General features: G+C 37.2%; 1 protein-coding gene across 4 annotated transcripts in view; it reads right to left on the reverse strand.

Annotated features, from left to right (window-relative positions):
- Positions 1–598: 598 nt before the first annotated feature.
- The window catches only part of FBXO16 (F-box protein 16), a 78,700-nt gene continuing 64,546 nt past the window's right edge, over positions 599–14,752 (reverse strand). For 3 of the 4 annotated variants that reach the window (XM_075860858.1, XM_075860856.1, XM_075860857.1), the window contains 2 exons: positions 3,292–3,517; positions 600–1,517 (listed from right to left, as the gene is read on the reverse strand). In XM_075860858.1, the coding sequence (XP_075716973.1) occupies positions 1,450–1,517; positions 3,292–3,517 (294 nt within the window). In that variant the 3' untranslated portion in view covers positions 600–1,449. Of the gene's footprint in view, positions 1,518–3,291; positions 3,518–14,752 lie in introns of all 4 variants that reach the window. The other variant, XM_075860855.1, reaches the window with a different exon arrangement.

The raw sequence follows: 14,752 nt of genomic DNA on the forward strand, positions 1-14,752 counted from the left end.
ATAGAGGATCTGTCAGCTCTCCTGTGTGGTGTAATAGAGGAGCTGTCAGCTCTCCTGTGTGGAGTAGTATAGAGGATCTGTCAGCTCTCCCGTGTGGTGTAGTATAGAGGATCTGTCAGCTCTCCTGTGTGGTGTAGTATAGATGAGCTGTCAGCTCTCCTGTGTGGTGTAGTATAGAGGAGCTGTCAGCTCTCCTGTGTGGTGTAGTATAGAGGAGCTGTCAGCTCTCCTGTGTGGTGTAGTATAGAGGAGCTGTCAGCTCTCCTGTGTGGTGTAGTATAGAGGAGCTGTCAGCTCTCCTGTGTGGTGTAGTATAGAGGAGCTGTCAGCTCTCCTGTGTGGTGTAGTATAGAGGATCTGTCAGCTCTACTGTGTGATGTAGTATAGAGGATCTGTCAGTTCTCCTGTGTGGTGTAGTATAGAGGTTCTGTCAGCTCCCCTGTGTGGTGTAGTATAGAGGATCTGTCAGTTCTCCTGTGTGGTGTAGTATAGAGGAGCTGTCAGCTCTCCTGTGTGGTGTAGTATAGAGGAGCTGTCAGCTCTCCTGTGTGGTGTAGTATAGAGGATCTGTCAGCTCTCCTGTGTGTTGTAATATAGAGGAGCTGTGAAATCTCCTGACAGGTCTGTTTTAGTGGATACTTTTATTTCCCATAATATAACAATTCTGGAGCATCTTTGCATTGTGCCATTCCTCTATTATTCCTCCTAGAAATGCATTAATAAATTTACAACTGGTTGTTACTACTTGGGGGCGTGTGCCTACACTGGGTGATACTGTCCAATCAGTGCTTACAGTTTCAGACTGTGTAGGGACACGCCCCTTTATAACTAAATTTTTACTATTATTATATACTACTATTGTACTCTTACAAATATTTTTACAGTTCAAATTAAAAAATATTGAAAAGATTTAAATATTAAAAAATTATCTATTGTAAAGAAGTACAAATAAGAAGGTTAACTGTAAAATACATGTACATAGAATCATGAAGAGATAATCGTTTTCATTTGTCTCTACTCTCATGACATACTTTTTGTATCATGAGCCTTTGTATTTTGTCCTGATTTACAATAATTGCAAGAATATATGACCATAGACCATAACATTCCCGATCCTTCAGTTACGGTGAAGATGAGGGGCCCGAAATCAAAGATATACAGGCGCTTGCCCCTCAGGGGTCTCGTCTGAGCCCCCTACCTCCAGGCATCATGAATCATGATGTCACCGGTGAAACATAATGACTTGGGAGTAGAGATCATATCTAAGGCACTGTGTATACAAAAGAGGCAGGAAGGGGTCATGTTTGGTGGCCAAGGGTGGACGACAGATCTTAGGAATGATACAGGAGGCTGCACCTTGCTCGTCTATGTAGAAATGAGTGACATGACTGGTCAGCAGGTGCCTGGAGCAAGTCTGTCCCATATAATTGCTAATGATGTCTAGCCTTTCTAGTCCTCATCTGAGCCGTGTTCTGATGTGGGGACCTGCCAGGGCTGACTCTCAAATAGGGACATAGCTGAAAAATAAGAAACAGAGGGAAACAGGGATTAGTCGTTATTAATATGTTCATCAATTACTATGCTGGCCACCAAAAGTACATTCTAGACCAGCGTTCCTTTACAGGGGCTACCTGCACCATGAGGGGTGCTCACCATGAATCCGGTGTGTAGCAGTACTACGGGGAATAATCTGTTAGGCTCTATTATTTGGGTATTATGTAGCTGGTACTATTACATGGGGACTAGTATGGCTGGCACTATCACATGGGGACTAGTATGGCTGGCACTATTACATGTTTGTCATTTCTTGACAATTTTTTCACATAATTTCAGCCCACATAATATCGCCATATAGTGCCAAGATAATACTGCCATATACAGACCACATAATAAGGCCATATAATGCCCAAATAAAATGTAGTTTCCAAATAATATTCCCTTAAAGAATATTCCCTCAAATAATACTGCCATTTAGTTCCTACATAATACTACCATATAGTTCAAACATAATACTGCCATATCTTTCCAGCATAATAATCCTGCATAGTTCCCACACACTACTGCTATATAATTCACACAATACTGTCATATAGTTCCCACATAATACTGCCATATAGTCTACACATAATACTGCCATATAGCTCCCACATAATACTGCCATATAGTCTACACATAATACTGCCATATAGCTCCCACAAAATACTGCCATATAGTCTCCACATAATACTGCCATATAGCTCCCACATAATACTGCCATATAGTTCCCACATAATACTGCCATATAGCTCCCACATAATACTGCCATATAGTCTCCACATAATACTGCCATATAGCTCCCACATAATACTGCCATATAGCTCCCACATAATACTGCCATATAGTCTCCACATAATACTGCCATATAGCTCCCACATAATACTGCCATATAGCTCCCACATAATACTGCCATATAGCTCCCACATAATACTGCCATATAGTCTCCACATAATACTGCCATATAGCTCCCACATAATACTGCCATATAGCTCCCACATAATACTGCCATATAGCTCCCACATAATACTGCCATATAGTCTCCACATAATACTGCCATATAGTTCCCACATAGTACTGCCATGTAGCTCCCACATAATACTACCATATAGTTCCCACATAATACTGCTATATAGCTCCCACATAATACTACCATATAGTTCCCACATAATACTGCCATATTGCTCCCACATAATACTGCCATATAGTATCCACATAATACTGCCATATAGCTCCCACATAATACTGCCATATAGCTCCCAAATAATACTGCCATATAGGTCCCACATAATCATGCCATATTGCTCCCACATAATACTGTCATATTGCTCCCACATAATACTGCCATATAGTATCCACATAATACTGCCATATAGTCTCCACATATTGCTGCAATATAGTTCCCACATATTACTGCCATATAGCTCCCACATAATACTGCCATATAGCTGACACATAATACTGCCATATAGTTCCCACATAATACTGCTATATAGTTCCCACATAATACTGCTATTCTATTCCCACCATAATACCACCATACTTTGCTCAATAATACTATGTGGTTTAAGTTTGCTCCTGGAGTTCCCACTTTTGGGGGACCCTAGTAATTATGGTACATGGGTAATTGCCCAGTTTGCCATCCCCTAAAGCCATCCCTGGAATTCAGGGGTTTAGGCTAGCTGGGTGACAAGCCCTGATCAAGCTTTACTGGTGCCATATGAAGGACTTGACATGTGACTATGAGACAGTCCGTACTTGGGGAGCTCCTGGATGTCCGGGTACAGGCTTTCCTTCCCTTCTCAGACAGTTTGGGGATGTCGGCTCGTACGGGCGCCGGTCGTATTCCAGCGTTCCACTCCGTACTCAGCGCCAGGTTCTTTGCCGTTGTCTTGTTCACTGGATATTCTCCGGACTGGTGAGCGGCCCAGCTCGGTCTCGATGGGGGCTTCACAAGGTTTCCAAATTCGGCCGAAAGCGACATCTATGGAAACACGGCACAATGGTTCAACCTACACATCTGTTTTTGGCAACTTTTCACCACGCTAAGGGTAAGGCCACACGGAGCGGCCCTGACACGGTGGCAACGCGGCCAACAACTACGCTGGCACTATGTAGGCGCGGCTGTCAAATACCTTGTTAAGGGGTATTCTGGTTACATACTCACGCGCACTGCCGCTCCATTCATTCTCTATGGGAGCGCCAGAGATAGCCGAGTGCAGTGTTCGGTTTTTTTCCGGCGCTGCCATTGAGAATGAATAGGGGGTAACTTGTTGTAACCTGCAAAATCGTGCGGACATAAAGGGTGTATTAATTCATGGCCGCACGATTTTGCAGATAAAGGGACGGTTTACCCGCATTAACGTGCGGCCACTAGCAGGCTATTTGACAGCCGCACAGAACATGGTGCCGGCGCGGTTGTTAGCCGCTTTGCAACCGTGTCAGGGCTGCTCCGTGTGGCCTTACCCTTAGGCTACCTGTACATGTTGCGTAGTTTGATGGGGGGAGGGGCTTGTTTAAACAAAAAAGCAATTCTGCAAATATTTTCTTTAGGGGTTTTCGTTTACGTCGTTTTCCATGCGGTGTAAATAACGTGTTCATTTTACTCTATTTTTTGTTGCATTTTGGATAAATATTTAATATTTTTAATATATATTTTTTTTTCAGTATAAAACAATTTCAAAGAGAAAAAAAGGGGATTTAGAATTTTTGGAATGATTTTTTTGTTTCAATAAACTTTATTTAAATTGTATTTTTTTAATCCCAAATTAACGCAGTTTATCGCAATTTTTATGCATACACCTCGTAAGACACTTTTTAAAAGGGTTCTGAAAAGGGGGTGTGGCTTAGCGGTAAAAGGGGTGTGGTTTGCCTAAAAAGCTTAGCTTAAAATGCACCAATGTGCGCCTAAAATGCACTAAAATCTGGCGGCTAAGAGGTCATGCTAGATGCACCACTGAGATAAATTTGGCGCACTTTGTGACTGTTTGGTCTAAGTTTTGCTGTCTAACTATTAATCAGCATTAGTAAATCTGGGCCTTTGTGTTTCAATTTCTAAGTATTTTCCAATCTCTTCTTGCTGTCAGTGAATGGATTTCTTTGTACATTTGAAGGCTGATAACTCATCCTGATCCTGTGCTGCTCACATGGCTGCACGGCTCATTACACTGTGCGGCCTTGTTTTCCAATGCCATTATTAGCCGTGTGGTTTTTACAGGGGAAACACTTGTTTTTAACGTGTGACACCTCTAGAAAATGCTCGGCCCCAAAGCCACACGCGATATACTGCGAATTGCTGCTGTTTTTGCCATGTGGTTTTTACTCCTGTGTCAGATGGACATGAACAGGACAGGATTTCAGGTTCTGTATGAAAATAAGAATTCTCCCATTCACTGACAGCAAGCAGAAATCCTGAAAATGATGACAAATTGAAACACAAGGTATATTAGAAAGTTGCACAACCGTTCATTATACAGTGCTTACGCACTATTTACATAAATGCGGATGACCCCTAAACGCTATAGGCCGGGTCAGGATAAATTGTCAAACAGCTCGTACATGCGTGCAAGTTGTCATGTAGCCCAGATTCAAGATTCACTAATCCTGAGGGTAAAGCTAAGCTGCTCTTGTCTACTTTACCCTTGTTGCCGCCCCGCCCCCAGCTTCCAGCCCCCGGGGCATTTACCCCAGCAGTGTCTGTAAGTGTTGTAATTAGCTGGAAGCTGTGTTCATACAAATGTAACATGAATCCCCACACACAGTAGATGCCCCTCACATGAGTTATATCTGTAGGTAAAGAATAAGAACGGCTTCTCCTATAGAGGCTTTGATGTGAAGGTGCTCACTGAATCCCGGTAATAGAGGTGCCTAACTGTGACCGCCCCAATATCCCTCACACATGACAGACCATGAATGAAGAGGCCCAGGTGTGAGATCTCCCCCACAATGACAGCCCATCCCGAGAGGAGAAGGAGATTGTGTGACAGAGGTGAGGAATGTGAACGGGGATGTAAACTCTGCAACACCTGCACATGACCGTATATGCTACACGGCACAGGATTACATTACAGGGAAACAGGAAAAACATAAATATGTCTACTGCAGGCTGACACCCACCATATCAACCTATAGTCTTATACATAGGGGCAGCATTATAGTAGTTATATTCTTGTATATAGGAGCAGTATTATAGTAGTTATATTCTTGTATATAGAGGCAGTATTATAGTAGTTATATTCTTGTATATAGAGGCAGTATTATAGTAGTTATATTCTTGTATATAGGGGCAGTATTATAGTATTTATATTCTTGCATATAGGAGCAGTATTATAGTAGTTATATTCTTGTATATAGAGGCAGTATTATAGTAGTTATATTCTTGTATATAGGAGCAGTATTATAGTAGTTATATTATTGTATATAGAGGCAGTATTATAGTAGTTATATTCTTGTATATAGGGGCAGTATTATAGTAGCTATATTCTTGTATATAGGGGCAGTATTATAGTAGTTATATTCCTGTATATAGGAGCAGTATTATAGTAGTTATATTCTTGTATATGGGGCAGTATTATAGTAGTTATATTCTTGTATATAGGAGCAGTATTATAGTAGTTATATTCTTGTATATAGGAGGCAGTATTATAGTATATTCTTGTATATAGGGGGCAGTATTATAGTAGTTATATTCTTGTATATAGGAGCAGTATTATAGTAGTTATATTCTTGTATATAGGGGCAGTATTATAGTAGTTATATTCCTGTATATAGGAGCAGTATTATAGTAGTTATATTCTTGTATATGGGGCAGTATTATAGTAGTTATATTCTTGTATATAGGAGCAGTATTATAGTAGTTATATTCCTGTATATAGGGGCAGTATTATAGTAGTTATATTCTTGTATATAGGGGGCAGTATTATAGCAGTTATATTCTTGTATATAGGGGGCAGTATTATAGTAGTTATATTCTTGTACATAGGGGGCAGTATTATAGTAGTTATATTCTTGTATATAGGGGGCAGTATTATAGTAGTTATATTCTTGTACATAGGGGGCAGCATTATAGTAGTTATATTCTTGTATATAGGAGCAGTATTATAGTAGTTATATTCTTGTATATAGGGGGCAGTATTATAGTAGTTATATTCTTGTATATAGGGGGCAGTATTATAGTAGTTATATTCTTGTACATAGGGGGCAGTATTATAGTAGTTATATTCTTGTATATAGGGGGCAGTATTATAGTAGATGTATTCTTGTATATAGGGGGCAATATTATAGTAGTTGTATTCTTGAATATACGGGGCAGTATTATAGTAGTTATATTCTTGTATATAGGGGGCAGTATTATAGTAGTTATATTCTTGTATATAGGGGGCAGTATTATAGTAGTTATATTCTTGTATATAGGGGGCAGTATTATAGATGTATTCTTGTATATAGGGGGCAGTATTATAGTAGTTATATTCTTGTATATAGGGGCAGTATTATAGTAGCTATATTCTTGTATATAGGGGGCAGTATTATAGTAGTTATATTCTTGTACATAGGGGGCAGTATTAGAGTAGTTATATTCTTGTATATAGGGGGCAGTATTAGAGTAGATGTATTCTTGCATATAGGGGGCAGTATTATAGTAGTTATATTCTTGTACATAGGTGGCAGCATTATAGTAGTTATATTCTTGTATATAGGAGCAGTATTATAGTAGTTATATTCTTGTATATAGGAGCAGTATTATAGTAGTTATATTCTTGTATATAGGGGGCAGTATTATAGTAGTTATATTCTTGTATATAGGGGGCAGTATTATAGTAGTTATATTCTTGTACATAGGGGGCAGTATTATAGTAGTTATATTCTTGTATATAGGGGGCAGTATTATAGTAGTTATATTCTTGTACATAGGGGGCAGCATTATAGTAGTTATATTCTTGTATATAGGAGCAGTATTATAGTAGTTATATTCTTGTATATAGAGGCAGTATTATAGTAGTTATATTCTTGTATATAGGGGCAGTATTATAGTATTTATATTCTTGCATATAGGAGCAGTATTATAGTAGTTATATTCTTGTATATAGGAGCAGTATTATAGTAGTTATATTCTTGTATATAGAGGCAGTATTATAGTAGTTATATTCTTGTATATAGGGGCAGTATTATAGTAGTTATATTCTTGTATATAGGGGGCAGTATTATAGTAGTTATATTCTTGTATATAGGGGGCAGTATTATAGTAGTTATATTCTTGTACATAGGGGGCAGTATTATAGTAGTTATATTCTTGTACATAGGGGCAGTATTATAGTAGTTATATTCTTGTATATAGGGGGCAGTATTATAGTAGATGTATTCTTGTATATAGGGGGCAATATTATAGTAGTTATATTCTTGAATATAGGGGGCAGTATTATAGTAGTTATATTCTTGTATATAGGGGGCAGTATTATAGTAGTTATATTCTTGTACATAGGGGGCAGTATTATAGTAGTTATATTCTTGTATATAGGGGGCAGTATTATAGTAGTTATATTCTTGTATATAGGGGGCAGTATTATAGTAGATGTATTCTTGTATATAGGGGGCAGTATTATAGTAGTTGTATTCTTGTATATAGGGGGCAGTATTATAGTAGTTGTATTCTTGTATATAGGGGCAGTATTATAGTAGCTATATTCTTGTATATAGGAGGCAGTATTATAGTAGTTATATTCTTGTACATAGGGGGCAGTATTATAGTAGTTATATTCTTGTATATAGGGGGCAGTATTATAGTAGATGTATTCTTGTATATAGGGGGCAGTATTATAGTAGTTATATTCTTGTACATAGGGGGCAGTATTATAGTAGTTATATTCTTGTACATAGGGGGCAGCATTATAGTAGTTATATTCTTGTATATAGGAGCAGTATTATAGTAGTTATATTCTTGTATATAGGGGGCAGTATTATAGTAGTTATATTCTTGTATATAGGGGGCAGTATTATAGTAGTTATATTCTTGTACATAGGGGGCAGTATTATAGTAGTTATATTCTTGTATATAGGGGGCAGTATTATAGTAGTTATATTCTTGTACATAGGGGGCAGCATTATAGTAGTTATATTCTTGTATATAGGAGCAGTATTATAGTAGTTATATTCTTGTATATACTGGGCAGTATTATAGTAGTTATATTCTTGTATATAGGGGGCAGTATTAGGGTATGTTCACACGGCCTATTTACGGACGTAAATCGGGCGTTTTTGCCCCGAATTACGCCCGAAAATAGCGCCTCAATAGCGCTGACAAACATCTGCCCATTGAAAGCAATGGGCAGACGTTTGTCTGTTCACACGAGGCGTATATTTACGCGCCGCTGTCAAATGACGGCGCGTAAATAGACGCCCGCGTAGAAGAAGTGACCTGTCACTTCTTTGGCCGTAATTGGAGCCGCTATTCATTGACTCCAATGAATAGCAGCGCTAATTACGGCCGTAATTGACGCGGCGTTCAAGCGCCTGCACATGCCGGTACGGCTGAAATTACGGGGATGTTTTCAGGCTGAAACATCCCCGTAATTTCAGCCGTTACGGACCCCCGCCGTGTGAACATACCCTTATAGTATTTATATTCTTGCATATAGGAGCAGTATTATAGTGGTTATATTCATGTATATAAAGGCAGCATTATAGTAGTTATATTCTTGTATATAGGGGCAGTATTATAGTAGTTATATTCTTGTATATAGGGGGCAGTATTATAGTAGTTATATTCTTGTACATAGGGGGCAGTATTATAGTAGTTATATTCTTGTATATAGGGGGGCAGTATTATAGTAGTTATATTCTTGTACATAGGGGGAAGCATTATAGTAGTTATATTCTTGTATATAGGAGCAGTATTATAGTAGTTATATTCTTGTATATAGGGGCAGTATTATAGTATTTATATTCTTGCATATAGGAGCAGTATTATAGTAGTTATATTCTTGTATATAGAGGCAGTATTATAGTAGTTATATTCTTGTATATAGGGGCAGTATTATAGTCGTTATATTCTTGTATATAGGGGGCAGTATTATAGTAGTTATATTCTTGTATATAGGGGGCAGTATTATAGTAGTTATATTCTTGTACATAGGGGGCAGTATTATAGTAGTTATATTCTTGTATATAGGGGCAGTATTATAGTAGTTATATTCTTGTACATAGGGGGCAGCATTATAGTAGTTATATTCTTGTATATAGGGGGCAGTATTATAGTAGTTATATTCTTGTATATAGGGGGCAGTATTATAGTAGTTATATTCTTGTACATAGGGGGTAGTATTATAGTAGTTATATTCTTGTATATAGGGGGCAATATTATAGTAGATGTATTCTTGTATATAGGGGGCAGTATTATAGTAGTTATATTCTTGTATATAGGGGGCAGTATTATAGTAGTTATATTCTTGTATATAGGGGGCAGTATTATAGTAGTTATATTCTTGTATATAGGGGGCAGTATTATAGTAGTTATATTCTTGTATATAGGGGGCAGTATTATAGTAGATGTATTCTTGTATATAGGGGGCAGTATTATAGTAGTTATATTCTTGTATATAGGAGCAGTATTATAGTAGTTATATTCTTGTATATAGAGGCAGTATTATAGTAGTTATATTCTTGTATATAGGGGGCAGTATTATAGTAGTTATATTCTTGTATATAGGGGGCAGTATTATAGTAGCTATATTCTTGTATATAGGGGCAGTATTAGGCCTCATTTACACGAGCGTATTATACGCGCGTGCTTTTCACGCGTGTCGTACGCACCTATAATAGTCTATGGGGCTGTTTAGACGATGCGTGAATTTTGCGCAGCGTGAGTGCGTTGCGTAAAACTCACGACATGTTCTATATTCTTGCGTTTTTCACGCAACACGCACCCATTGACTTCAATGGGTGCGTGAAAACAACGCATGCCACACTGACGGTCCTGCGTTGCATGCGCGAAAATCACGCAAGAGCTGTCAAACTCCTGAATGTAAACAGAAAAGCACCACGTGCTTTTCTGGTTACAAACATCCAAACGGAGTGTCTAATTAGAGATGAGCGCACCGAACTTCACCGGGTTCGGCCGAACTCGTTTTAACCGAACCCGGCAAAAAATGTTCGGGTACGCGACGTCAGGAGACAGTCACTGCCCACGGTGCTGAAAGACTTAAACTGTTTCAGCACCATGGACAGTGACTTTCGATCACAATATACATATACGTGTAAAAAAAAAACAGAAGTTCTGACTTACCGATAACTCCCGGCTTCTTCCTCCAGTCCGACCTCCCGGGATGACAATTCAGGCCAAGTGACAGCTGCAGCCAATCACAGGCCAAGCACAGGCTGCAGCCAATCACAGGCTGCAGCGGTCTCATGGCCTGCCGCGTCATCCTGGGAGGTGGGGCCGGATGACAAGAGAGGGACGCGTCACCAAGGCAACGGCCGGGAGACCGGACTGGAGGAAGCAGGCAGTTCATGGTAAGTGTGAACGTCTTTTTTTATTCACAGGTTGGTGTAGATTGTGATCGGCATTCACTGTCGAGGGTGCTGAAAGAGTTACTGCCGATCAGTTAGCTCTTTCAGCACCTTGGACAGTGACGGGCGTCGACTACCTCATCTCTATGATGGCGGCTGCGCGAAAATCACGCAGCCGCGCATCATACACGGATGACACACGGAGCTGTCAATTGCCTTTTGCGCACGCAAAACGCAGCGTTTTTTTGCGTGCGCAAAACGCACACGCTCGTGTAAATGAGGCCTTATAGTAGTTATATTCTTGTATATAGGAGCAGTATTATAGTAGTTATATTCCTGTATATAGGGGCAGTATTATAGTAGTTATATTCTTGTATATAGGGGGCAGTATTATAGCAGTTAAATTCTTGTATATAGGGAGCAGTATTATAGTAGATATATTCTTGTATATAGGAGGCAGTATTATAGTAGTTATATTCTTGTATATAGGGGCAGTATTATAGTAGTTATATTCTTGTATATAGGGGGCAGTATTATAGTAGTTATATTCTTGTATATAGGGGGCAGTATTATAGTAGTTATATTCTTGTACATAGGGGGCAGTATTATAGTAGTTATATTCTTGTATATAGGGGCAGTATTATAGTAGCTATATTCTTGTATATAGGGGGCAGTATTATAGTAGTTATAATCTTGTACATAGGGGGCAGTATTATAGTAGTTATATTCTTGTATATAGGGGGCAGTATTATAGTAGATGTATTCTTGTATATAGGGGGCAGTATTATAGTAGTTATATTCTTGTATATAGGGGGCAGTATTATAGTAGTTATATTCTTGTACATAGGGGGCAGCATTATAGTAGTTATATTCTTGTATATAGGAGCAGTATTATAGTAGTTATATTCTTGTATATAGGGGGCAGTATTATAGTAGTTATATTCTTGTATATAGGGGCAGTATTATAGTAGTTATATTCTTGTACATAGGGGGCAGTATTATAGTAGTTATATTCTTGTATATAGGGGGCAGTATTATAGTAGTTATATTCTTGTACATAGGGGGCAGCATTATAGTAGTTATATTCTTGTATATAGGAGCAGTATTATAGTAGTTATATTCTTGTATATAGAGGCAGTATTATAGTAGTTATATTCTTGTATATAGGGGCAGTATTATAGTAGTTATATTCTTGTACATAGGGGGCAGCATTATAGTATTTATATTCTTGCATATAGGAGCAGTATTATAGTAGTTATATTCTTGTATATAGAGGCAGTATTATAGTAGTTATATTCTTGTATATAGGGGCAGTATTATAGTAGTTATATTCTTGTATATAGGGGGCAGTATTATAGTAGTTATATTCTTGTATATAGGGGGCAGTATTATAGTAGTTATATTCTTGTACATAGGGGGCAGTATTATAGTAGTTATATTCTTGTACATAGGGGGCAGTATTATAGTAGTTATATTCTTGTATATAGGGGGCAGTATTATAGTAGATGTATTCTTGTATATAGGGGGCAATATTATAGTAGTTATATTCTTGAATATAGGGGGCAGTATTATAGTAGTTATATTCTTGTATATAGGGGGCAGTATTATAGTAGTTATATTCTTGTATATAGGGGGCAGTATTATAGTAGTTATATTCTTGTATATAGGGGGCAGTATTATAGTAGTTATATTCTTGTATATAGGGGGCAGTATTATAGTAGTTATATTCTTGTATATAGGGGGCAGTATTATAGTAGTTATATTCTTGTATATAGGGACAGTATTATAGTAGTTATATTCTTGTACATAGGGGGCAGTATTATAGTAGTTATATTCTTGTATATAGAGGCAGTATTATAGTAGTTATATTCTTGTATATAGGGGCAGTATTATAGTATTTATATTCTTGCATATAGGAGCAGTATTATAGTAGTTATATTCTTGTATATAGAGGCAGTATTATAGTAGTTATATTCTTGTATATAGGGGCAGTATTATAGTAGTTATATTCTTGTATATAGGGGGCAGTATTATAGTAGTTATATTCTTGTATATAGGGGGCAGTATTATAGTAGTTATATTCTTGTACATAGGGGGCAGTATTATAGTAGTTATATTCTTGCATATAGGGGGCAGTATTATAGTAGTTATATTCTTGTACATAGGGGGCAGCATTATAGTAGTTATATTCTTGTATATAGGAGCAGTATTATAGTAGTTATATTCTTGTATATAGGGGGCAGTATTATAGTAGTTATATTCTTGTATATAGGGGGCAGTATTATAGTAGTTATATTCTTGTACATAGGGGGCAGTATTATAGTAGTTATATTCTTGTATATAGGGGGCAGTATTATAGTAGTTATATTCTTGTATATAGGGGGCAGTATTATAGTAGATGTATTCTTGTATATAGGGGGCAATATTATAGTAGTTATATTCTTGAATATAGGGGGCAGTATTATAGTAGTTATATTCTTGTATATAGGGGGCAGTATTATAGTAGTTATATTCTTGTATATAGGGGGCAGTATTATAGTAGTTATATTCTTCTATATAGGGGGCAGTATTATAGTAGATGTATTCTTGTATATAGGGGGCAGTATTATAGTAGTTATATTCTTGTATATAGGGGCAGTATTATAGTAGCTATATTCTTGTATATAGGGGGCAGTATTATAGTAGTTATATTCTTGTACATAGGGGGCAGTATTATAGTAGTTATATTCTTGTATATAGGGGGCAGTATTATAGTATTTATATTCTTGTATATAGGGGGCAGCATTATAGTAGTTATATTCTTGTATATAGGAGCAGTATTATAGTAGTTATATTCTTGTATATAGGGGGCAGTATTATAGTAGTTATATTCTTGTATATAGGGGGCAGTATTATAGTAGTTATATTCTTGTACATAGGGGGCAGTATTATAGTAGTTATATTCTTGTATATAGGGGCAGTATTATAGTAGTTATATTCTTGTATATAGGGGGCAGTATTATAGTAGTTATATTCTTGTACATAGGGGGCAGTATTATAGTAGTTATATTCTTGTATATAGGGGGGCAGTATTATAGTAGTTATATTCTTGTACATAGGGGGCAGCATTATAGTAGTTATATTCTTGTATATAGGAGCAGTATTATAGTAGTTATATTCTTGTATATAGGGGCAGTATTATAGTATTTATATTCTTGCATATAGGAGCAGTATTATAGTAGTTATATTCTTGTATATAGAGGCAGTATTATAGTAGTTATATTCTTGTATATAGGGGCAGTATTATAGTCGTTATATTCTTGTATATAGGGGGCAGTATTATAGTAGTTATATTCTTGTATATAGGGGGCAGTATTATAGTAGTTATATTCTTGTACATAGGGGGCAGCATTATAGTAGTTATATTCTTGTATATAGGAGCAGTATTATAGTAGTTATATTCTTGTATATAGAGGCAGTATTATAGTAGTTATATTCTTGTATATAGGGGGCAGTATTATAGTAGTTATATTCTTGTATATAGGGGGCAGTATTATAGTAGATGTATTCTTGTATATAGGGGGCAATATTATAGTAGTTATATTCTTGAATATAGGGGGCAGTATTATAGTAGTTATATTCTTGTATATAGGGGGCAGTATTATAGTAGTTATATTCTTGTATATAGGGGGCAGTATTATAGTAGTTATATTCTTCTATATAGGGGGCAGTATTATAG

This window comes from Rhinoderma darwinii, chromosome 4, assembly GCF_050947455.1.
Source record: "Rhinoderma darwinii isolate aRhiDar2 chromosome 4, aRhiDar2.hap1, whole genome shotgun sequence".
Taxonomy (NCBI): Eukaryota; Metazoa; Chordata; class Amphibia; order Anura; family Rhinodermatidae; genus Rhinoderma; species Rhinoderma darwinii.